We start from the raw sequence: 27,415 nt of genomic DNA, 5'->3' as shown, positions 1-27,415 counted from the left end.
TCGCATTTATAATTTTATATTACTGAATTGCATTGTCTTGCCGTATTCTTTTCTAGAGTAGTAGTATCTTCTTAGTAGTTTGAGAGTAGCATTTCCGCATTTTACAGCTACTACATACAAAAAAGCTTGTGTATTGATTGATTGGAACGCACACATGTCAATAAAAAAAGTCTACATAGTTTGTGGGGGGACTTGTCTATGCCACTATCGAACCATTTTATCTGCATTTTATCATATTAATTTGAAGCTTAAATACCAGTTTAGTAAATTAAAATGGATTTGGAACAATATCCTATTCGAGTATTTGTGTAAAAGTGCCACCAAAGAATAATAGAAACAAGTTTTTAAACGATGGAGTCAGCGCCGCAGGACAGTGTCTGCGTGAAGGCTGAGCCTTGTGAGGAACAGTGTACAGCAAATGAGCCTAAATTCGAGAAAGTGACAGTGAAAATTGAGCCTTTAGATGATGAGCAAGAAAAGGACGAGTTCGAATACGATAGTGTGCGTATAAAAACTGAGCCTTCGTGCTCTGGTTTGAGTATAAAAGAAGAGTCGCACGTTAAGGAAGAGATCGAGATTGGCCCCGTGGTAGTGGAGCGGCGACCAACAGGTCAGTTGTGGGTTTAAAGGGATTAAGCGCGGATCCAGCTTCGCGCCTAGAGGTGGGGGTGGTAACGTGGTCTATTTGTATGGTCATGACCCCCAACCTCCCCCTCCTCCCCTGGATCCGCGCATGCAAGGGATGGATATTTAAGCTTCTGGCATCAGCATTTTGAGATCATGTTTCCATGCATCTGCCTATGCAATGAGTTAAGAGCTCTTTGTCTGAAAAACCTATGGACAACAGGTTTTTCAGCCAAAGAGCTGTGGCAGCAGAAAAAATCATAAGGCAAAACCTTCAATGAATGGCGGTATTGTGCTGCCCGTTGCTATGGCAACGCGGTCAAGCACAATTCAAGATGGTCGTCACAGTTTCCTGCCAGATTGCAAATTATAATGATTTATCTACGTGAAATTTACAAAATAAGTGTAAAACATACTGATATAATTGTAAAACATAAATAAAATGCATTTTTCATGCCTTAAAATATTTTTTTTATAGGTTAATAGTCAAATTTTAGTTGTGCAAAGAAAAACCTTGGCTGATTGAAACATCCTTCGCCTGAAGTATTGTACGGATTGTTTTAAATTTTAAAACCAAATCCATTACTCCCTTGGGAATAAATAAAAATAAAATAAAATAAAAATAAAGATATCCTTGTAATAATGTGTAATGTAAATAATCCTTGGGAATAAAATAATACATTATTCTTCAGTACACATAGACGCAATGAGACCTTTAAACAGCAAACGTGATGAAAATTATATTATAATATGCAAGTATGAGTATAATTTGCAGGGAGGCGGTTATTAATTGGGCATAATATGATGTTTTTGTCAGACTACCTCTCTATTTATCTTTACACTTCCTGAAATCATTCCTGCACCATATACCCTGGGCACTGGTGACGAGCACAGATGTTTGTTCCCCTGTTGTTAGGGTTTTCTATGTTTATATCATGTATTCGACGACTGGTCTGGCTCAGTCGGTAGTGACCCTGCCTGCTAAGGGCATTTATTTGTGTGATGAGCACAGATATTTGTTCCTGAGTCGTGGATGTTTTCTATGTATATAAGTATGTATTTATCTATACACCCTGTTTTTATTGAATTCCGTTAAGGGAAGGTTCTTTAGATCAAATACAATTAATTTCTCTAAGAAACTAGCGTTTTAACTCTTACGGTTATCGAGTTATTAAAAAAATAAAGATAATTACTGAACACGTGTGTGACATCCTTTACCGATTCCTAATGTTATTTGTTTTGACATGTGCCGTCAATCACTTGACTCTAACTTAAATGTTATTGTTAAGGGTCACTCACATTAATAAATTCATTTATTATGTATGAAAATGATGTAAAATTTTTTTTTGCGAATTTAACTAAAAGTGATATACAGGGTGGTTCCTTATAATGAACCTAGCTACGTGCCGAATTTAACGGAAAACAAAAAAAACACTGTATAAGTATGTATATCGTCGCTTAGCACCCGTAGTACAAGCTTTGCTTAGTTTGGGACTATGTTGATCTGTGTAAGGTGTCCCCAATATTTATTATTATTTATTTTATTATTCTGACCTGGCAAAAAAGAGTACAAAATAATAGGAGCGCGACCGTCTATGTAAATTGTTTTTCATGTGGCAACTATTGAATCACTTTTATATGAGAACAGTAAGTGTTGCTATGATACAAAAATTGAGTTCCATTTCTACTCTTTTTGACAAGTTGTATCTGGGTGAATCAACTTTTTCTTGCCCGTTATTGTCATGGTTAGGGTCCCCTGAGTCACGCTGGTTTTATGCAAAATTATGCTACTGAAATTTTACAAGTACGCATGTAGTCCACGTTTGTAGGTGGCAAATTAAGGAAAGGACTTGTTAACACCAGAAAAATGCATGTTTCCATAGTTTAAGTAGCATAATTTTGCATAAAACCAGCGTGACTCAGGGGACCGTAACCATGGCAATAACAGGCAAGAAAAAGTTAATTCACCCATCTACATGATTGTGTGGTTGTTTCCAGGAAAAAAAATTGAATCATATTTTCCCATAACCTGGTGTTTTTGTTTAGGTATCAGAGTCGACAATCGACATCATCATAACCTAACCACAAATTAAAATTTTGAAAAAACCCCCGATTGCGACATAGTAGACCGATTTTCATGAAACATGGCAAAGAACACTCCCAACTAACTCAGCCTCCAAATAAATCGGTTCATCCGTTCGAGAGCTACGATGCCACAGATAGACACACACAGACAGACAGACAAACAGACAGACAGATAGACAGAGAGACGGACAGACGGACAGACAGACAGACACGTAAAACTTATAACACCCCGTCGTTTTGCGTCGGGGGTTAAAGAAACATTGTCCCAAAATGTATTGTAGTGAAGCAAATAATATAAATCCTAATTTCCAAAATGTCATTAACGGAATAGGAAAATGTGGTCTTGTTTGACATGTGTTTGTAGAGATATGGCTGTCACCTTTTCTTTTAAAAACACTGAGCTATTTCTTAATTTTGTGAGAATATTTTGTTTTAGCTTGTGTTGATGTGAGATATTCTTTTACTTAAATCTTTGGTTTCTTCCAGCATTCAGCGTTCAAGTAGAAGTGAAGCAGTCAGTCGATACACCTCCCGCCAGCCCTCGCAGCTCCGGAGCCAGCGTAGACAGGGCCAGGAACAAAGGGAAAGCTAAGACAAACAAGAAAGGTGAGGATACATGCCATTTTTTTAAGACATATTTAATAGTTTGTTTTACAAGGGGGCAAAGTGGAAAGGAATCGTGAGTGTTGCGAGGGTTTCAAGGCACTTAAGTTAAACAAATTTTTCCACCAAATGAAACACAAAATTGTTCACTGCACCAACAAAGAAAATATTATAACTAAAACATGAAACAAAATAAAAGTCATCAATTTAAATATATTGGGGACGCCTTACACAGGTCAACTTAACCCCAAACTAAGCAAAGCTTGTACTATGGGTGCTAGGCGACAATATGCATACTTAAATAGATAAATACATACTTATATACATAGAAAACATCCATGACTCAGGAACAAATATCTGTGCTCATCACACAAATAAATGCCCTTTAGTGGGATTCGAACTCAGGACCGCGGCTTAGCAGGCAGGGTCACTAACGACTGAGCCAGACTGGTCGTCATTTATTTTCCATTTATTTTATATTATTTTTTCTGATGCTTCGGCCAGGTTGCACTGGCTGTGGTCATGGAAGACTTATGTCACAACAAATTATCAATGGAGATAGAAGCAACGCAACACGAAACTATCTGATATTAAATTTGTTTTTTTTTATCATGCAGAAACGTCTGCGAGCGATATTACATATATTTAAATTAAAGGGAAAATGGACAAAATGTTAAGATGAAATGTTGAGATGTGATGATGGATGTTAAGATCTATTCTTACGGGTAGATGTTTGCTATGACGCCACCCTAAGGCGGTTGAGAATTGAGGGAAGGCTTGGATAAATTCGCACACATCCAGTAGGCCTCCGTGGCGCAGTTGGAAGCGCGATGGCCCGGGCAAGGCCTGAGGTCGCAGGTTCGAATCCTGCCGGAGGTGTGAATTTTTCCATTTTTCCTGTAATTTAAATATATATCCGATATTAGTTTATATAAATGTTCAGGTAGACAAATAAATTGATCTATCTCTTTTTCACCTTGGATGAGTTCAGTGACATTTCCAGTTTTACATTTTTGAGATACAATACAATTTGCACAGCTCACATAGTTTACAAGTAATGCACAAGAAACAATTAAACAGAGATGTGATTGAGATGTGCCATATAAACAACAATCCATTTTTAAGAGGTACCATAGATTAAATATAACAAGATCATACCATCCCATACATTAAAATGCGGCCGCCTAAGACCGCGCTTACACTTCACCACACATAGATGGCGCCACAGAAATATGTCTTGTAGCTTTCGATTATACTTGTAGATGGCGTTAAGTGTCACTTTTGACATAGATTTACGGCTCGGAATTGACACTTAATGCCAATCTACAAATAATCGGTGGCAACAAGACATTTTTTGTGGCGCCATCTATGTGTGGTGGAGTGTAAGCGCGTTCGTAGGCGGTCGCGTTTTAATGTATGGGATGGTATGATCCTGTTATATTTAATTTATGGAGGTACGTAGAAACAGATAAGTTGGCAGCAATTTTGATAGTCCAGTCGGCGCAAGTTTAAGTACCTACATGACAAAAAAACCGGTCAAGTGCGAGTCTGACTCGCCCACCGAGGGTTCCGTACAAACTATCAAATTCCCCAGTTAAAATAATCTCATGTTTTCACATAACTCTAACGACTTGACTAGAAGACAAAAGTATAGGTAATATTGAGCATTATTGTGTATAGCGCCATCTCTCGGTGAACTCGCTAACTAATTTGCGCGACCATAGTAAAGTGGCCGTCAATGGAACTTCCAAACAATGTAAACAAACGGCATCACATTGTTTTGTCACTGTTTCTCCTTGAATTCTCACACTACCTCACTAAACACCACTGAAACCATACATTACTGAAACGGTCCTATTATCGTAACATGCAAAACCTTATATTAATAACTTAATCTGGAGATTTCATTAAAAACTTGAAATGGTTTAAAAGTTAGGTTATTATGGCGAAACGAAATGACGTTATTGTTTCTTTTAAGTTCTACAATTGTCTATTATGGATAGGGCTGGGACTAAAGTTGCCGATATTGTAAAGCCACCTACACACTACCCAACTCACGCTCTATACCAACCACGTAGTGATTCAATACTCTTTGTACCAACCATCATTGTTTAGGTAGGTAAAAAAATAAAGTACGGTACTGACAGTTTCAATATTATTTTACTCGTTAACTGCTTTTCTTGGCATGTAAGCATGCCGATGCCGCGAACGCGAGTGTGGACTCTTTCTGCATATCGAATATCGCGCGAGTGTGGAGAGCGCTTAATTGACGTTTAGACATTATTTGACAGAGTATTTTCGCGTCACTAAGAAATTCATCATTCAGAGACAATTTCAAAATGGCGGTTTGTTTACATTGTTTGGAAGTTCCATTGACGGCGACTTTATGTTGGTTTTTTCAGGGATTATTCTTTATAATGTTAACCGATTTAAACAATTTTTACTTTATTGGAAAGAAGATGATTTACATAACATCTCGTATTAATTTGAAGTACTATATACATCCGCAAAGGTGGGTAAATTAAAAGTAAACATCTGAAAAGTTTTTTGTGAATTAAAAAAAAAGTTTTCAAGATACAAACGCGATTATATTTTTCCTGTATATAATGCATATAACCAATGTTTCCTCAAATTTTCATAATTTTTCGTTGGTAAACTTCGGAGATAAGGAGGGGGGGGGGGAGGTATTTTTTTTACATTTTCCTTCAAAATAAATAATTCCAACACTTACGTTCAATAGTTTATTTACGTTCAATTTGAGCTCTTTCTAACGGTACCCCACTTGACCTAGTAACTTGAAATTTACAGTTTGCCCCCCTTTCATTTTGCCCATTTTCTACAATTAAAATTAATAAATTAAAAAAAATTATACCTTCTATTTGTAGAGGTTCACAATGTTCACAACTATTCCAAATTTCAAGTTGATAGCATTACTAGTTCTCGAGATATTTAGGAATGTGACAGACGGACAGACAGTCGGACAGAGTCGCACCATAACTGTTGTACCTTTTTGGTACGGAACCCTAAAAAAGAGAAGGTAGAAATTTAAAAGTGCTAATATCGTAGTATCGTCACAGTATAATAAAGAGTACTATCATACAGTATGGCCACTCCCGCTCCCCGCTGAAAGCGGCGCCCACCCCCTCTCGGTTATCTCACAGGTACCGCCTGTCAAAAACGCGAACAGTCGACCTGTCATATCTCACTCATACAAGCATAGTACGCGTTCACCTACACGAGCTTAGACTGTGTGCTAGGAACGCGCCTCTCATATATTTGATCGCCAGTGTCCGAGGTGGGGTATCGTCCCGTTTTCTTACGTATAAACTAATACCCGTGTTAACAAAATCCTGCTGAGTTTCGTTTTAACTATGCAGTCAAGTGCTACCTAAATGCCGCGAGTTACCGATGACAATGTCTACTTATGATGTCACAAATAAATCATTTTGTTGCAGAGGACACTTCACAGAAGAGACAAACAGAGAAGAAGTACAAATGTAGCCAGTGTAGTTTTTCTACTAACAAAAAAAGTAATTTTGACGTTCATGCAAGGACACACACTGGTGACAAACCTTACAAGTGTGAACAGTGTAGCTATGCTAGTTCACAAATTCGTAATTTGCGAGTTCATGTGATGAAACATACCGGAGAGAGTCTTTACAAGTGTGACCAGTGTAGTTTTGCTAGTAATTACAAAAAAATTTAGTAATCCATGTAAGAAAGCACACTGGTGTAAAGCCTTACAAATGTAGTCAGTGTAGTTATGCTTGTGCATATAGAGCTGGTCTACGAGTTCATGTAAAAAATCACACCGGGGAGAATCTGTACAAATGTGACCTTTGTAGTTATACTAGTGCACAGAAAAATAGTCTACGAAATCATATAAGAAAACACACTGGCGAAAGGCCTTTCAAATGTGATCAATGTAGTTATTCTAGTGCATACAAACAGGCTTTGCAAGTTCATCTAATGTCGCATTCTGTTGAAAAACCTTACCAGTGTGATCACTGTAATTATACTACTATCACGAAAGATTTTTTGAAAAAACACATTATAAGAAAACACGCTGGTGAAAAGCATCATAAATGTCAGCAATGTAGTTATGCTACTCATGTCAAATATAATTTGCTGAACCATGTAAAAAATCACGATGCTGAAAAACCTTACAAATGTAATATATGCAAATATTCTACTATTAAGAAAAGTTATTTAGTAATGCATACGAGGCGACACACTGGCGAAAAGCTCCACAAATGTGACCAGTGTAGTTTTGCTAGTAGTTACAAACATCAATTAGTGATCCATTCAAGGAAAAACACAGGTGAAAAACTGTACAAATGTGACCAGTGTAGTTTTGCTAGCGCATACAAAAGCTGCTTGCTAAATCATGTACGGACGCACACTAATGAGAAACCTTACAAATGCGAACAGTGTACATTTAGTACTGCATATAAATGGTATTTGAAAAATCATGCAAAAGGACATACGTAAATATTGTAAATAAACCGACCATAATTGACCTTGCTCGTATATTCAGTTTTGTTATGTGCGCTGATAAATGCCGACCTATTTGCCCCCAATTCATGTCTACCCATGCATGGACAAAAAAATAATACCGTACCTGAGAATGCCAAATCCAACATGTGCTTTACGTATTTTTTGTTGCAAGTTATTTTTTTATAACACCAACTGGTGAAGGCTCTTTTGATACTTATAAAACAAATGACGAAGTAGCATTTTATCCAGAAGGTACTGGTCCCACCCAGAGCGAGTGAGCGATGAGTCATCGGCGATAGAAACAGGACAAAAGATAGTCGCTCCCGTGTGAATAAAAGAGAGCGAGCGAGTTATATTGTAGTTCGTCGCCGAGCCATGAACTATACATCGCTCGCTCTCTTTTGTTTACTCGGGAGCGAATATCTTTTGTTCGTGTCTATCGCCGATAGCACATTTTTTATTTATTTATCTAAAAATACTTATATACTATTTTTTTACATTTGAACAGCGAGCGAAAACCGCTAACGGTTTATCTGCCGCCGTTGTCGCTCTTTTACATTGTAGGTATTTTTATTCACTAAAGGTATTAATCTAAATTTATATCTAAGTAGGTATTTAAACAGTTCTTATCTAATTAATAAGGAAAGAAGCATTTAGTTTAGCCGGTTGTTTGTAAACAACCCGGGTGCGCACCTGTACTTGGCAACAATTGGTTTTTTATAATTGTTTTTGTCTTGTGTATATTATTATGTATTTCTCTTACTTGCTTGGTGGAAACAGTGCCCAATAGTTTAAAGTAATTTTATACATAAGATTTTTGAATGATTCACGGTTATATTCATTAGACTTATATTGGGGAGTGGTAACGCTGAAAGTGAACGCAGCCGACGCGCGCGAAGGAGGGTAGATCGCGCGCTGTCTACGCAACTTTGACATCCACCCGCCTTCAGTTTTCCGTGATCATGATGCATGCAACTGCGTGGAAATATCGGGAGTTCGATAGAAATCAAAAAGGTAATCACGGTCTATATACCGGTCAAAATCAGTCTAATTTTATATATATTTTTACTGGTGTCCTGCCGTTTCGCCAAAAAACGTTTCGTCAAATTTCATTTCCCAATAATCATATCGCAATAGTTTCATTTCCCAAAGTATTGTTTGGCAAAGATATGTTTCGCAATGAATTTGTTTGGTCAAATTATCATTTGGCACAATTTTACTTTGTCAAATTTTATTTAGACAAAACTTTATTTCGCAAACGTTTTTAACGCAAAACTTATATCCCAAAAACATGTTTGGTCAAAATTTCACATCGCAAAGTTCGACATTTTCATTTCTACGGGATCGTATTTTACCGAAGATTTTTTTGGCAAATTTAAGTTAAAATCTTAGTTGGACAAAAAAAGGATACTCATCTTTATTTTTGTCAAATTAATAACTAGACAAAATTATTTTGTCAACTATTTTTTTTGTCAAAAAATGTTTCTACTTACACCATGCAAAACCACGTTTGACAATAAATATTACAAGGCATAAATGTAATGTAATAAATTTATTATTATTGTAACAGAAAAGTCGTGTGTGACAAAGTCAGCTTAGGTGCGACGGCGAGCGAAGCGAGGAGGTGTTACGTTGACAATGAGCACACCGGAAATTATTTTTAAAGTAATTAAAAATTAATAGAACATAATGGTCTTGAAAACATCAGGTTTCTTTTAATAAAATGTATCCGAACATGTAAGTGAAAATGTCATCCTTGACATTTGCAGCAGAAGGAAAAAAAGTACGACATACACATTATTTCACACAAATCTTGGACACAAAGTATAAAATCAACCAACAAATTTCCAGTGCGCCATTTAATTACAATATATTGGGAAATGGAAATTTTGCCTAACAATACCTTTGACTAAATAATATTTGGTAAAATGAAATTTGACCAAGTAAATATTTTGGGAAACAAATACTTGCCAAAAAGAGTTTTGTTAAATGTCAATTTGCGATAAGTTGTTTTGCCAAACGTTTATTTGGGAAATGATAATTTGGGAATAATAGTTTGGGATGTGAAACTTTGGGAAACATTTTTTTGGCGAATCGTCAGTAAACCATTTTTACTTGATGTCCTAAGCTGGCTGGTAGAATTGTCTTATAATCATGATTTTTAATAATAAATGGTTAATAACTTGATGAATTCGACTTAGTGTGAAGTTTCACAGTAAATATTTTCCTTGTGTTTCACTCCAGACTTATATTGCCGGATGCCCTGTGGGCCAAGAAAGCCACACGTTGGGTACCACAAATTGTAAGGCGTCGCGGTAGACCTCGCCAGAGATGGCGTGACGAGCTTGACGCCTTTGACGAGGACTGGTGGGAGACTTCAGGAGATAGGGATGCGTGGAGGAATTTGAGGGAGGCCTTTGCCCAACAGTGGGACAATACAGGCTCTTAATAATAATTTACTCCATCAATATTGGCACGTGCGGTTAAACTACAACTTTGCCCCCTTGTTAATATACCAATGACAGAACTTTTTATTATAATATAACACTGCAATTAATAAAAAAAAGTGGATTAAACTAAATACAAAAATATATAGAAATAATAAACGAAATCTAAAAAAGGTCCCCGCTGTAAGGTGGCGTAGATGCTGGCTGCGTTACCTCATATGTCGTTGAGCGAGATGAAAAAAAAATTGTGTTACTGGCATGTAGTTAAACTAACTTCCTCCTTCGAAGTCGATCAGTGTGTCGTTCGTGTAAAACGTAAAAAACGTAATGGTGGTTTGGTGATATAAAATAAAACTCATAATTTAATTTATAACTGACTTTTTATCATTTAATTCTGACACTTGGAAAACAAATAATTGAAGTAACTTACCAAAAGTACAAATATTATACTGTAACAGATCTATTCACGTTAAACTTTCGCGAGACATATTCAAATAATTAATGAATCTACGGTTGTACTCGCGTTATTATAACCACCCTGTATAACTCTTTTAGTTAAAGTCGCAAAAATTTTTTTTATTAGGCTTTATTGGGATTAGTCCGGTTTCCTCACGATGTTTGTCTTCACCGAAATGCGACTGGCAAATACTAAATGACATTTCGCAAGTAAGAAAACTCATTGGTACGAGCCGAGAGTCGAAACCGCGACATACGGCTAAAAGTCGCACGCTCTTACCGCTAGGCTACCAGCGTTCTGTCTCTGTTTTAGTGTATTATTACTTAAATATCACATTTTGTTCCAGAGAATACACTACAGAAGAGACAAACAGGAGACAATCCTTACAAATGTAGCCAGTGTAGTTATTCCACTAAGAAAAAAATTAATTTTGAAGTTCATGGGACGACACACACTGGGGAAAAACCTTACAGTTGTTACAAATGTGACCAGTGTAGTTATTCTAGTGCATTCAAATATAATTATGTAATTCATGTAAGACAACACACTGGCGAAAAACCTTTCAAGTGTGATCAGTGTACTTATGCTAGTACAAACATACGTGCTTTGCGAGTTCATGTAAAGAAACATGGAAATGCCAAACCTTACCAGTGTGATGACTGTAGTTTTTCTACTATTACGAAACCTTACTTGAAAAAACATATTGTGAGAAAGCACAGTGGTGAAAAGTGGTGGTTTAGTGAAACGTCCCACTTTGTCGGTAAATACGGCAAAACCTACGGAAAATCGGGTACCAATAAATCTGAATAATAAGACTAATAAAGCTATTATTTTGATGCCGGTGCATAAATGTCAAATTTAAGCACCTTTTCAGGGCCTCAAAAGTTTAGTGCCGAGTTGCCGACCGTCCCACTTTGTCGGTTACATATGACATACATACATACATACAATCACGCCTGTATCCCATAAAGGGGTAGGCAGAACACATGAAACTACTAAAGCTTCAGTGCCACTCTTGACAAATAAGGGGTTGAAAGAAAACGAAACTGTGACATTGTAGTGACAGGTTGCAAGCCTCTCGCCTACGCCACAATTTAACCCATATCCCATAGTCGCCTTCTACGACACCCACGGGAAGAAAGGGGGTGGTGAAATTCTTAACCCGTCACCACACAGGCAACATATGAAACCGTGGATATCATACTTGTGACTGTTTTAGGGAAAACTTCTTACTTTTTCAATGAATAATTGTAATATAGCAAAACTTAAGCTATCTTTTGGTGAAAGAATTATGTCTTTATGTCAAATAGTTAGTTTTTTTTATGTATTCAAATATTGCAAAAGTGAAAAAGCGACAACTGTTATACTTTGGGACGGCAAAAAACACACTTTTACTTGGAAATTATGGAGTGATGGGTATCAAATAAATCGCCACACTAAGGATTTTAAATTAGTTATCCCGTTATCCCGGCATTTGCCACGGCTCATGGGAGCCTGGGGTCCGCTTTGACAACTAATCCCAAGATTTGGCGTAAGCACTAGTTTGACGAAAGCGACTGCCATCTGACCTTCCAACCCGAAGGGCAACTATGCCTTATTGGAATTGACGAGGAAGACGAAATGATTTTGCTTGAGAAGTGCACAGTTTGTGCCACTAGTCATAGTTTCGATATGACCCTCTGTGCCTCCAGGGTTCAGTTTCTGCCGTCTGACGAACAACCTTTATCAAATATGTTTTGTCAAGGGTGCACAAATATTATGTTTTCTGTTTGAATAAATAATTGGATTCAAAATGCTTACTTTTATTACTAAAAATACATAACTCTCTTTTGAAATATTTGTCGCCGCATGTTGCACAATCTATACAAACACTACCATCTTAAATATGATGATGAGTGTGTAAGTAGGCTTAGATCTGTTCACCACTTATAATTCTTCACAACTATGTCATTTTTATTTAATACTTTCGAATGATATTAGTAAACCCATACGAATCATTACCAAAACTGTATTTCGAAGTTAAAATCAAAAACGGTACAACTATCATAAGCAAAAAACGTACTTATATATTGATATTGTTTACACTCGACTTATTTCCAATAAAGCCTAAAAAAGGTTGGCAACTCCTTGTTTATCGTATGCCGGTCTTGCCTTTCTCTTTTATGCCGGACTTTCTGAGTAGGCACAATTTCTAAGTTACATATTTCAGAACATAAAACAAGAAATTGAACGTGTTTTGAGTAGATTAATAGTACTAGTCAGAAAGAACGGTTATTAAATGACTACGTTACATACATGATATACAAATATTCCGACTGCTTCTATTTTATTTTAATTTTTTGCTGAACCATGTTGAACTCGATGCTCGAGTTCGAAACACGAATCAAGTTTATTGTTAACTAGTGTTCGTCCTAGGGATATGTATTCAAGACCAATGGCTTAAGGATGAAAAACTGGTATACCTTCGGAGGTGTGAGAGGCGTAGATATATAAACACAAAAGTTATTGTCAATAGACGGTCTTTCCGGGTAGACGGTCTTCCCCACACTGACCTTAATTTTCAATTATATTTTTATTAGTTTTTTAATATAATGACTAACTAAGGGCATAGAATTATTTCTATAAGGGCATAGAATTATATCCATAGAATTATTTCTACTTTTTTTAGCATAAGAATACATTTATAAATCCGTTCCGGCGTCCGTAGTCGCGAGAGACGGACGCGCCCATTGTGCAAATAAATAATTTAAATCTAATAACCAAGTTTAAATCTAATAACCTGTCATTAGACCTCCGTCTTATGGACATTTACCTGCACGCTCAGTGTCTCACCTGTTATCAGTGGGCATTACTGCGAGCCGGCTCGTCAGCTGTTATCAGTGCATCTCAAGCTTTGAGTCGTGTTGCTTAATCAACGATAGTCTTAGGAGGCTTACAATCGGTCCACACGTGTGAAGTTACCTGCTACTTTACACCATACACATTTAACATTTATTTACATCATTCAGAAAACAACTCACGATATGCACATAGCACTTACACTACACTATACATTTGTTTACGATTTAACGTTGGCAATAAAACTTAAATATAATTATACTCTGATGTGACCTAGGTTCCGGCAGAAAATCAGTGCTTTGGTCGAAAGAGCGAAGCGTATCACTGAGCCGAGACCCTTTTGTCCTGCTGCAACGCACACAGTTGTATTCTGTACTTTTATTTTTTACTATTGTTTGTTTGTTTTTTTTCTGTCTTTTATTAATTTTATTTTATTGTTGTCTCTTTTTATTATGTTGCGATTAATTTGTGTGTCTCCTTTAATCTGTATATTGTGTGTGTTTGCAGTTTGCCAAATAAATGATTTATCTATCTAATTTTATTCAAGATGGTTTTATGTGGGACCTGTGGCGAAGATGTGAATGACCCTATTCAGTGTACAGCATGTCTCCTGAGTTTCGACTATGGTTGTTCTGGGATAACGGAGACGGGCTATCGCAAATTGGGTGAACGTCAGGCTAAATGGCGTTGCGTGGGCTGTAAAAATGCTCAGAGACCAAGCCTTAACCCTTAAATGCATAGTGATGTATATATGCATCATATATTTGATGGGCTGTGGCTCAATATGTAGCTATCCAAAATCTCATTTTTAGCTTAATTATTATTCAGTATCAATTATTGTTTAATAAATAATTAAATAAATTAAATAATATTATGATTTACTATTTATTATTTAAGGATAAAGATGAAATGGCGTAAAAGTGTGAAAAAACGGGATGACGATGACGGCGATTTTTAGTATGTGATTTAGGCAGATTTTTTCGGAGTTAGTAATTAGTTTGTGTTTAAACATTTTATCATGGGGGTTTCACAAATAGTGTACCTTTGTAATAGTAGTAAAACTTTTAAAAAAAACTTACCAATAATTATATATTTATGTAAGTAAGTTTTGGCCTATTTAACTTCTAACACTGATTTAGTATTAAAATCGGTATTAAATATTTTTTTTATTATTTTTCCCAGAGTCAGAAAACCATTGTCTATCACATATATTAATATCTCATTAAAAGAAAAATTCATGCATTTAAGGGTTAACCTGCAGCCAGAGGCCTCGGCCCCTGCTGTTGACCCCGCGCCCGCAACTCCTACGCTGCAGGACGTTATGTCAGAGATCAACAAAATTTCAGCCCAGCTGGCTCCTTTGTCTACGGTTGTTGCTGATATTCAAGAGATCAAAACTGATCGTAAACTAGAACTTTCCTTTGCTAATCCGCGAAAAGATAACGTGCAAGTCAATCAGTGCTAACCTGTTATAATTACCTGCGTATTTTTTACATGCAATTAATTTTCCCACCCTCCCACCGCAAAAATAAAAATAAATACGCAAATAAATATAACAACCCACCACCAAAAATAAAAAACTCGACAGGTGTTTCGCCTCTCTACGAGGCATCCTTAGGAGCTGATGTTGGCGGTCCGAAGTCCCGCAACTGAAACTGATATCGCTGAACTTAAGAAATCGAACTCTAAAACCACGAAGAAGCTACCACAGTTTGAAGATCGCCTCAAAAAAGTTGAGGCCTCACATGTTGAGGATGCTCTCAAGACCCGTGTATCAGTACCCAAGACTTCTCCCACTGTTAACTCTCAAATAACACTGTAAATAGGTTACTGCTTTTTTTTCCTTTTTCTCTTATTGTTTGTTTTCAATGATTGCTCAAACTCATTACTGCTGTAGGTACTTTAAATACTGATATATATGTAGTACTAAATCTTCAAATATGTTTCAAAAATTTCTGTAACTTTGCACGTATGTACTTTGCCCAGATTCTATCTGTGGAAACTTGTTATTGGCTCATTGTTTTTATGTTATAAGCCTTATTGTAACTTTTCCTAACAAATAAAATAAATACAACTTTAATGATAAAACTGCATATTGTGCTGTAAATTTGAAAAAAAATTGACATATTCACGATGCTATATTTTTGTTACGTTTTTGAGTTGTTCCTGAGTCATGGATGTTTTCTATGTATATAAGTATTTATATATTATATATATCGTTGTCTGAGTACCCAGCGCCGGCCCGTGCTCTCGATCAGGGTAGAGCGAGTTTGAGTTTCGGCGCCTTTGACAAGAAGTTTCACTATGCAGGAAGAAAGGCGCGAAATTTTTTTCATAGTAATGCCGTAACAGAGTACGAAAGGGACAAAGGGTTGAACTTTCTCAGTCGCACCCTAGTATAGTTACGTGGGGCTGAACGTGGATATCGTGTACCTACATAAAATAACAAACAAAATGGAGTACTATAGTGGCCAAGTCAGGAAAGCAGACTTGAAATGAAAACGCGAGCGCGGAATTTTTCCTACGTAACTAAAAGAGAACTTGTATAAATAGTAAGCGATTTTTTTTCCTATGGGGGGAATACGCGAACTTTGAGGCTTTGATCTCCTGCAGAGTTGCCTCCTTGGCATATTTTGACTTCACAGGGCGCCTATGGTCCCGACTTTTAGGCCTTATACCATCACTATTATTATTTATTATTGCTTTCGCCATCACTATTATTTTTATAAAACTAAGAGTTTATTAAGAGACTAACTGTCACAAATATGCTGCAAATATTTTGCCACCCTTCGGTATCTTAGTGCTTTGACGTTCGCTCGTCTTATGATCTGACTCACAAAAGTTGCGCCTCTCTGAGAAGTTTTGCGCCTTTGGCTTTATGAGGAACTCCGCTTTGGACTATCGGACAGGCCGGGGTCGTTTTCACCCGCCGCCCGCGGCCGACAGCGGCCCGCCGCTCGTTGAGCTCTGGTTTATTATTTATGTTTAAGTCTCCGTAACATTAAAACTACTATGATTACATACATGATTTAGACTTATGCAAAATCCCTAAAGTATGACGATTAATTTGATACCCACCACTCCATAACTTCACAACCAACGTTTTCTCAATTTTTGGTTTTTCGCTTTTGCAAACTTGAAGTTTTTAATAAAATAATAACTATAGCACCTAGAGACATGATTTTTTTCACCAGAAGATAGCTTATGTTCCGCAGTATTAGGAACTAGTCGTAACTGCATATCATATCGACAAAGTGGGACCTTTTCCCGTGCACAAGCACAATTCCTTAACGTTAACGGAATTCAATAAAAAAAGGTGTATACTCGTAATAATTAATAACGTGATTACAACCGTAGATTAATTACTTGTTTGTAACAGATCTGTTCCAGTTAGTTCTTTGATGTTTTAGTGTCACCCGGCTTGAGTTATCCCGGCCGTCGCCACGACTCATAGAAGCCTGGGGTCCGCTTTGACAACTAATCTCATTTGGCGTTGACTAGTTTTACAAAAGCGACTGCTATCTGACCTTCCAACCCGAAGGGTAACCTTTATCGGGATTAGTCCGGTTTCCTCACGATGCCGATGTTTGTCTTCACCGAAAAGTAACTGGCAAATATCAAATGACATTTCGCACATAAGTTAAGGAAAACTCACCGCGATATACGGCTAAAAGTTACACGCTCTTACCGCTAGGCTACCAGCGTTTTGTCTCTGATGTATAGTGTATTATTACTAAAATATCACATTTTGTTCCAGATAATACACTACAGAAGAGACAAACAGGAGACAATCCTTACAAATGTAGCCAGTGTAGTTATTCCACTAAGAAAAAAAGTAATTTTGAAGTTCATGCGACGACACACACTGGGGAAAAACCTTACAAATGTGACCAGTGTAGTTATGCTAGTGCAATCAAATATAATTATGTAATTCATGTAAGAAAACACACTGGCGAAAAACCTTTCAAGTGTGATCAGTGTTCTTATGCTAGTGCAAACATAGGTGCTTTGCGAGTTCATGTAAAGACACATGAAAATGCCAAACCTTACCAGTGTGATGACTGTAGTTTTTCTACTATTACGAAACCTTACTTGAAAAAACATATTATGAGAAAGCACAGTGGTGACAAGCGTTACAAATGTAAGCAATGTAGTTACGCTACCAACTTCGAATATAATTTGTTAAACCATGTAAAAAAACACACTGCTGAAAAACCTTACAAATGTAAACTGTGTGACTTTTCTACTTCCACCAAACATTATTTAGTAATCCATACGAGAAGACACACTGGCGAAGAACTTTACAAATGTGACCAGTGTAGTTTTGCTAGTAGTTACAAAAATAAACTAGTAAGTCACACGAGAAAACACACAGGTGAAAAACTTTACAAATGTGACCAGTGTGGTTACGCTAGCGCTTACAAAGCCAGTTTGCAAAATCACGTACGGACGCATAATAAAAATAAAGAAAAACCTTACAAGTGTGAACAGTGCACTTTTGCTAGTGCATACAAGGGTGCTCTGAAAAAACATGTAAAGAGACATACCGAATTATCTACTAGTGCAGTCAGTATAGCTTTGATAGCAGCAAACCCAAACAGAGAATGAGAAATAATAACGAAATCAAAATACTAACAATTTTCATTTATTTATTAAAGTTTTATTATTCTCCATAGAAAATGCAGTGTAGTTGTATTTTTATTCATATTATTTTATATCCATACTAATATTATAAAGGGAAAGTGTGTGTGTCTGTTTGTTTGTCCCTCCTTCACTGCAAAACGGATCGACGAATAGTCGTGATTTTTTAAGTGGAGATAGTTGAAGGGATGGAGAGTGACATAGGCTATTTTTGTCTCTTTCTAGCGCGAGCGTAGCGCTAAAGCTTGTATTAAATAAACCGCCGTTTTACCCTAGTTATGTATATTACTACTCACTCATTAGTGTTACTTGCCGTGTAGGAATCCAGTATACGAAAGCAATGAAGGACGAACGTCAGATAAATTAGTTAACAGACAACACATATACAGATAATAAGATTTTTAAAACCATTGTCCCATTAAAACTAAAAAACAAATATAGAAATAAATCTGGCTCAGTCGGAAGTGACCTTACCTGCTAAGCCGCGGTCCTGGGTTCGCATCCCGGTAAGGGCATTTATTTGTGTGATGAGCACAGTACACTGGTCAAAAAGAGAAATAAAAAAACAAAGTGTGATGTAAAGCTGCATTTTTGGTATGTTATTTGGGGTCCTTGGGGGAATGTAGGACTATATTTTGCAAGCAAAAAAATGGTGTGCTAACTTCGTAATTTAAAAAAAAAAAGTAAAAAAATCAGACTTTTTTTGGTTTTTGCCGTTTTATTAAAAAACTATGCATTTTTGGTCAAAAGTTGCTGTGTAATGTTGAAAGCGCATTAAATTCCAAACAGTTTGACATCTTTTTTATCAATGTCCGTCAAATATTTTTTGAGATATGAAGTGTCAAAAAAAGAGCATTTTCCCCCTTTCTATGAAAATATTCGTTTTGTTAATATTTTGAGACAGATATCAGCAAAACAACTCAGGCTATTACATAAATTGTAAAATAAAAATGTAGAAAATTTCACTAGCTTTCATTTAAGACCAAAAGAGTGCCAGTTATTTAAAAGAATAGGATTATATCATAAGTCTAGTATAACTGGATCAGAAATAATCGGTGGATGGTAATGGCCAAATGGGATAGTTTACATATATTTACAGGAGCGTAATAGCGCAGTAGCGGAGAACGAATTATTATTATTTGGGGGCTGTTCAAGTATTACTCAGACACATATTTGCGTATATCAAATCAACATTTATTTAGTAGTTAAGTTTACGGTCAGAAAGACCTCAGGATCGCCGCTTGGCGGAAAAAAATATTTACGAGTAGAAAACCCTCATTAATTGAATCAGATTGTTCCGAAATTGTTCTTATACGGACTGGTTTTTAAAGCATATCACTGAGAGTCAATAACATCGATGCAATCTCACGAGCGTTGTCGTGGACGTGCCCGAATCATAGTATTCTCCGTTTAACGAAATATCAGTACATACATAGTATGTGTTGTATTGCACGCGCAGGTCTCTCACCGCCGCGCAGGTGTAGTCGGACCATAACTCGACGGTATACACGCTTGTACAAAAACTGAGGAACAGCTGTCTTTTTACGCTGTCATACATTTGGCGAATCTTCTAGCCAACATATTTGCCCTTACTGCGGTGGCTCGCCTCTGCCTTTCTATGTCCTCCTGGTCTTTTAAACTGGACAACAAGATGTGGCCAAGATATTTGACTTCGTGTACTCTCCGCAATTGATCTCCATCAAGCAAAAGAGGTGGTACATGTGTGGGCATATGTGCTGCCTCCATGAGCATAAATTCAGACTTGTCCGGATTGTATCTCATGTTATGCTGGCTGGCGTATCTCTCGCATTCTGCAACTAACTTACGCATAGCTCCCACAGATGGTGCTAGTAGGACCATATCGTCTGCATATGCGATGTGATTTATCATTTGCCCATTGATGGAGCAGCCAACCTCGGTACTGGTCAAAGCCTGCGACAGCCCATCCATGTACACGCTGAAGAGAGCCGGAGATATACTGCCTCCTTGTCTCACGCCACAGTTTAGCCCGCTGGCTGTGGACAGAGTTGACTTCCATCTTACTACGTTCTTCTGCTGGGAATACCACTTCTCCAGTATCTTAATAATTGGCGTGGGCGCTTTCCGTTCCCGTAGTTTATTCCACAGCAATTGATGGTCAAATACAACTCAAGTGGACTTTCTATCACTACAGGAGTTGTGCCATCAAGATGCAGAACCAGGACCCTCAAAAAGGAAAAAGTAAAATGTAACTAATTCTGTTTTATTTTTCTAATTTACTAAACTTCAAAATTTTACTGTATTTTATTTCTTCATTAGTAATAGTCAAATCGATGCAAAGTTAGCTTAGACAATTTTTTCAGATAAACGGATATCAAAGAAAGTAAGATCGAATAGATAGCACTTTCAACCTAAAACTTTTAGCGTAAACTATTTTACCTTAACCAATCTACCAGACTCATGGCTTCTCTATTTATAGATTTTTTTTTGTTTACCAAAGTAACTATTCGTCTTACTGACCTTTATTTGCACTAAAATTAAAGCAAAATAAATTTTATACAATGTTATATTGCAATATATATCATATCATGAAGTATTTTGCAGATATTTGTCTAAAAATATTGGCAAAACGCTACATTTTATAAATGCGTCAAAAATTAACCTTTTTTAACGCTTCATATCTCAAAAACTATTTGACGGACATTGATAAAAAAGATGTCAAACAGTTTGAAATTTAATGCGCTTTCAACATTACAAAGCAACTTTTGACCAAAAACGCATAGTTTTTTAATAAAAAAATAAAAACCAAAAAAAGCCCGATTTTTTTACTTTTTTTTTTAAATTACGAAGTTAGCACACTTTTTTTTTGCTTGCAAAATATAGTCTTACATTCCCCCAAGGACTCCAAATAACATACCAAAAATCCAGCTTTACATCACACTTTGTTTTTTTAGCCGATTTTCATGTAAGATTTGACCGGTGTACAGATATTTGTTCCTGAGTCATGGATGTTTTCTATGTATAATATAAGTGTATATTTAAGTATGTATATCGTCGCTTAGCACCCATAGTACAAGCTTTGCTTAGTTTGGGACTAAGTTGATCTGTGTAAGGTGTTCCCAATATTTATTGAAATATAAAATTCTAATCAAATATTGCAGAGCTTTATCTGTCTATCACAAAGTCAACCTAGCTATTGTGAATCAATATATTTGTAAACTTCCTGATTAACAAAAAAAAAACAGGCCGGAAAACCTGAGGCACTTAGCTAATCTTCCAACTTTTGTATCACCAACCAGCATTAATGAATAGGAACAAGTTTAGTGCCTTGCCACACGCTTTGAATAGATTAACATATGCTTCAATCATAGAAAATAGATCAGATAAGCAAATAGTATAGTCATATAAAATAATGTTGCTGAATAACTTACCTAATCTCTGAACTAACATAAATATAGTTAAATATGTAAGTATTATAAACTTTGAAACTATAATGTAATGCTTTGAAACTAAACTATAATGATCTCAATTAGAATTTAAATAATAATTGATTAAGAGTTTAGTTTGTAAAATTTCTTTAAAAATTACTGAAATTAACAGTTTTTTTTATTGTTAAAAAATCTTAGGGCTTAGCTTAACACAATATCTGTATTTATGATTTTAGAACAAAACGGGACAAGGCTTAATCCCTTTAGTCTGTTTTCGTAATTGAGATTTGGTAATTGACTACGAAAGAATAATTATTTTTCGCTGTTTCATAATTAACTTTCAACGACGAAATTATTTTCTTTTTTTGTAATCGAGTTTCGTAGTTGACTACGAAAAAATGCACTATTACGAAATCAGCAAATAAATTCTTCTTAAATAATTAATTATGAAACAGCGAAAAATAATTCTTCTTTCGTAGTCAATTACCAAATCTCAATTACGAAAACAGACTAAAGGACTTAGTCGCATAAACACTTACATTTATATTTGGCCCGACGTTTCGAACATCACATTACGTTCGTGGTCACGGGTAGACTGACGAGGAATTGCATCAACATCTTCTAGCCGCGCGAGTTTCTCGAACTATCCGTACTTGTTCTTGATTATTCACTTTCTAGGGTTGTCATTTTTTAGCAAATGTAAGCGTGAAAAAACACCTAGAGACACACCGGCTGATGTCGTGAGTGTTGTGTGTAGGCAAAATGACAACCCTAGCGCAAAAGTGAATAATCAAGAACAAGTACAGGTAGAAGTAATGACATACTTCTCGCACTTATAACGAAATGTACTATTTCAGTACAGATGGTGTTTTTTACGCACTAGTGCGAGAAGTGGTTCATTATATGTGAAGTCGAAACTTCGGAGGCTCATCTGTACTGAAAAACGTCGTACGATACACGTGCGAAAAGGAAATTCGTAACTCGTGTCGATTTAAAACACTCCCTTTGTGTGTTTTAATTTATCGCCACTCGTTTCGAACTTCCTTTTTTTCGCACTTGTATCGTAATGTACTATTATTACAGAGGTAAACAACAGGCGGCTATATATTTCTGGTCAACTCTAAATTCATATTTAGTGTTGCGTCAGAAGTTAAGTAAAACAGATCTACTGGGAGGCCTAGGAAAGGCTGCAGAGGGCAGTGCTGTATAATATTGTTCCAAAGATACAGGTTTAGTTATGTTACAATTAAAGAGATATTTAATAAGTAAAGCTTACTAGTTTACTACTGTGTACAAGATATTTTTCCCCTCACTAGCTCAGAAACACTTGTTTTGTCCTTTAATACTAGCGGGTAAAAACGCATTTTATCCCATAGTGGGTAAAAGCATTTGACCTTGAATAAATTCAAATTCACTGCTTTAAAATTGATAAAAGTAGGTGAATCTAGTAATAAAAGATGATTATACACATTAAACTTTCGTGAGACATATTCAAATAATGAAACATGTCGCAGCAATAGCGATAATAACGTGAGTACAACCGTATTTTAATTAATTATATAAAGATGATTTACCACCTGTGGAACTACTGGAAGCAGTGATAATAGTTATTTGTTATACAAGGGGGCAAAGTTGTATTTTAACGCCGAGTGTGGAATTGAAAAACGAGCAAGTGAAAGGATTCTATAGTTGAACCACGAGCGAAGCGAGTGGTTCGAGAATAGAATCCTGAGAATGTTTATCACTGCTTCCAGTATTTCCACAGGTGGTAAATCATCTTTATTACTAGATTAACCTACTTTTATCAATTTTAAAGCAGTTAATTTGACTTTATTCAAGGTCAAATTACTTTACCCACTAGTTGATAAAATGCGTTTTTACCCGCTGGTATTAAAGAACAAAACATATGTTTCCGAGCTAGTGAGGGGGAAACGCATTTTTTGCGTTGTAGTTTCCTCGCTATAGTGAGGGGAAAAGTTTTGTGTTACACTCGGGTGCAAATGTATTTTACTTCTCGTGTGTTAAAAAACTCGCAAGTTCAGGATTCTATTCTAACTATAGACTCCTTTCACTTGCTCGTTTTCCAATTCCACACTCGGCGTTAAAATACAACTTTGCCCCTTGTATAATATAACATATAACTATTAAACGAAAATTAGATGTTTTTTTTAGTTAATTCGAGATAAATCGAGATTATGTTTTACGTTGCTATACCCTCGCAGGGTTCATATTGCTACAAGACTGTACTTAGAATAAGATGATATGTACTTACACTTGAAATGCAATAAAGTATTAAATATAAGGTAGAATTTCATTAGATATAGTTTATGGTGAAGGTTTATACTCACTCAACGAAGCCTACCTCAGCGGAAAAAACTCTTGTATAAGTGAATTTTGGCACAGTTGTAGGGAATGGTGTTCTAATCCACATACTTACTCAAAGTACTGAGGGGTGGGGGTGCAAAGGTCCTTTTTTTTAGTTTTTCGCGAATAGCTCTTAACCTGTGGCACATAGCAAAAAATGTTCTGAGATACAAGCAATCTTCATAAAAATCTCTACAAAAAGGTATTCACCTTTTTTATCTAGGATCAATAGTTCTTGAAATATGGAGGGGACAAGAAGGAAGATAAATAAAAAACACATTTATTTATGTATACCTAGCACGTTTATTCCTATAAATAAAATTCTAATAATTTTCTATCTCTAAAATACTCTCATCAAGTCATCATCATCATCGTCGACGGTAACTTCGTAGCAAGGGTTGTAGGGGGTAGGGCATAGCGAATGATATTCCGCTTTGTGTGGTAGGGCACAGCGGATATCATCTCGCTCGAATCTAGAGCAGAGCCCAACTAAGGTAGCACCTCCGCCTTACAGAAGACCGCATCCAAATAGCACTAGACCCTACTCATAGTGTTGTGTTCCTGCCGGTGAGTAAAGCTGCCAGAGCTCAACGAGGGTGCGGTGTGCTGATGACGGGAAGACTTACGGAACTGACTTATTCCGTCTATTTTCCTTTGAGTCGTCGGCAACCCGAACCCTCCTTGGAACTTGTGCACTCCTGTTTACTGTGTATTTAACACAGCAAAAGGAAATGTACAAGTTTCTAATGGGGTGGCAACGCGCATGTGACACTTTGAGTTGCAGGCGTCCATAGGTTACGGTGACTTTCCATCAGGCGGGTCGTACGCTTGTTTGCCACCGACGTAGTATTTAAAAAAAAAGCTCCGCGTCGCACCCCACACCCAGTCTTGCATCAGCAAAATATGGTTTTCAGAATGGAGTCATCAGGTGCCACAGGGTCGTGTGTTGTCACTGGTTTAGATGCCATCGTCTCCTCTGGCCCATCCCCAATCAGTAGGTGGTAGGGGGCTAGGGGGTTGCCAAGCCATTGTTGTACCTACCTGTAAATAAGTAAAAAGATCACAGTAGTAGAGTATTGCACAAAGGACAGCTGTCAGAACGTATAACTGTCTCGGCCGGTGTGAAACAGGGATGTTCACTGTCTCCGTTGCTGTTCCTCAATTGTTTTGGATGACGTGATGCGCAGAGTAACGAGGCAAGAGAGAAGAGGGCTGCCATGGGTCAATGGAAAAAGCCTCGAAGACATTGACTTTACCGACGACCTATATCTATTCGCAAACATCACGCGAACACCTACAGTCCAAGACCGATGACTTTACCCATTTCGCTGCAGAAGAAGGCTTACGCATGAATTGTTCGGAGACGAAAGACTCTTAATACCTTGGATGCTTCAATAAATATAAGGGGTGAAGCAGTGGAACAGGTCAATCGTTTGGCCACTCCCGCTCCCCGCTGAAAGTGCCGCGCACCCCCTCTCGGTTACCTCACAGTTACCGCCTGTCAAAAATGCGAACAGTAGACCTGTCATCTCTCTCATACAAGCATGGTACGCGTTCACCTACACGAGCTTAGAATGTGTGCTAGGGAGTGTGGTCGATCCTTCAGGGGGAGCGGAGAGCGATGTTGAGACGCGCATCAACAAAGCGACAGCAGCGTATGCCAAGCTGAAGCCTGTTTGGAGTTGGACGTCCAGCGTAATAACTCGGGGTACTAAAATTAGAATGTTCAACTCTATCGTCAAGTCGCTCCTTTTGTTGCGAAACATGGTTTGTGAGGAAGGATCACCACCAATCGGTTGCAGGTGTGTTAATAAGTGTCTCCGGCGCATCTTAGGTGTTCAGAGCAGGAACACATCATCATTACATATATACAACCATCATACATGTTTGTAATGTAAGTGCAGTGATGTAAACAAGTTCTTAGCATATTCATTGAACATTGGGTTTGGGGGTATACCATCTTTAATTGACATCCAGACCCAATAGCTTTATTGATATCGCAACATATTCTTACGAACGCTGTAGTGTCCGAAACGTCGGGATGAACTGTAAATTCATTATACGCGATATAATCCGTTTCCATAGTTTTTTTTTCTTTAATCTTACGACTTAATCCTATTGATTACACCCATTCATTGTTTCAGGCATTGTTAAGGAAGAGGCTGTATTCCTGGATGAAGAGGAGCGCGTGAAGGAGGAGTGGTCGGGCAGCACGGCCGGGCGCGGCGTGAGCGAGGCAGCCATGCTGGCCGACTTGTACATTGAGATCGAGGTGCCCGTAGCAGCCCCGGCCGCCCTATTTAATAGTGTCGCAGCGTCCGCTCTCGTCTCCGCCGAGCCCGCACACACACCCAGTGCCATCGCCACCGGCTATCAGTGTCGCCATTGCGGCAAACGTTTCAATAACAAGTATGTTCTGAAGATGCACGTAAACACTCACTCAGACGACAAGCCTTTCAGCTGTACCCACTGTAGCTATAAGAGTAGAAGAAAATACCATTTACAAAGTCACCTAATGACTCACACCGGCGAGAAGCCATTCAGTTGCAGTCACTGTAGCCATAAGAGTAAAACTAAAGGAGAATTACTAAAGCACCAGAGGACCCACACAGACCAAATGCGTTTCAGTTGTAGTGATTGTGATTACAAGTGTAGAAGAAAAGACCAGATACAAATTCACCTAATGAAACACACAGGCGAAATGCCTTTCAGTTGTAGCTACTGTGATTACAAGTGTAGAAGAAAAGTCAAATTACAAGTCCACCTGATGACACACACAGGCGAGATGCCTTTTACTTGTAGCCTGTGTGACTACAAGTGTAGAAGAAAAGATCGCTTAAAACTTCACCTAATGACTCACACCTTCAGCTGTAGATGGTGTGAATACAAGTGTAGTATAAAAAGTGATCTACTGGTGCATCAGAAAACTCACACAGACACAAAGCCTTTCGGTTGTAGCCAATGTGATTACAAATGTAGAAGAACAACGGATTTACAGAGGCATCTGAGGACTCACACAGATGAGAAACCATACAGTTGCAGCCACTGTGATCACAAGTGTCGAAGAAAAGACCAGTTAAAAAGGCACCTAATGAGTCACACTGGCGACTAGCTTTTTGGTGTGCATAGTGTAGTTACAACTCTATAAGTACAATATATGTGGATGTGGACTTTGTTACTACAATCTACTGTATTTACCATTATACAAACAATGTATTTACCATTTACTCAGTATTTTACCACCTTCTATATTTGTCGTGTAGTCTGGAGTCAGCCCTCGATAAGTTTCCAAGAATTTTGATAGCCTTGCCGATGTAAGGGTAAACGTCATCATTTCAGCGAAGTTTAACATTCACGTTTTGACGACCGGTTTGGCCTAGTCGGTAGTGACCCTGCCTGCTACGCCGCGGTCCCGGATTCGAATCCCGGTAAGGGCATTTATTTGTGTGATG

The 27,415-nt window shown here is 37.4% G+C and overlaps 1 protein-coding gene across 1 annotated transcript; it reads left to right on the top strand.

Annotated features, from left to right (window-relative positions):
- Positions 1-197: 197 nt before the first annotated feature.
- Positions 198-27,415, top strand: LOC125239134 (gastrula zinc finger protein XlCGF46.1-like). The gene is made up of 3 exons (XM_048146636.1): positions 198-610; positions 3,196-3,315; positions 26,108-27,415. Exons 1-3 carry the CDS (start codon positions 352-354, stop codon positions 27,073-27,075), a joined length of 1,347 nt encoding a protein of 448 aa, XP_048002593.1. The 5' UTR covers positions 198-351; the 3' UTR covers positions 27,076-27,415.

The sequence above is a fragment of the Leguminivora glycinivorella genome, chromosome 25, assembly GCF_023078275.1.
Source record: "Leguminivora glycinivorella isolate SPB_JAAS2020 chromosome 25, LegGlyc_1.1, whole genome shotgun sequence".
NCBI classification, from domain to species: domain Eukaryota; kingdom Metazoa; phylum Arthropoda; class Insecta; order Lepidoptera; family Tortricidae; genus Leguminivora; species Leguminivora glycinivorella.
Note: the sequence above shows the minus strand (reverse complement) of the source record. Positions and strands in the feature narration are given on the sequence as shown.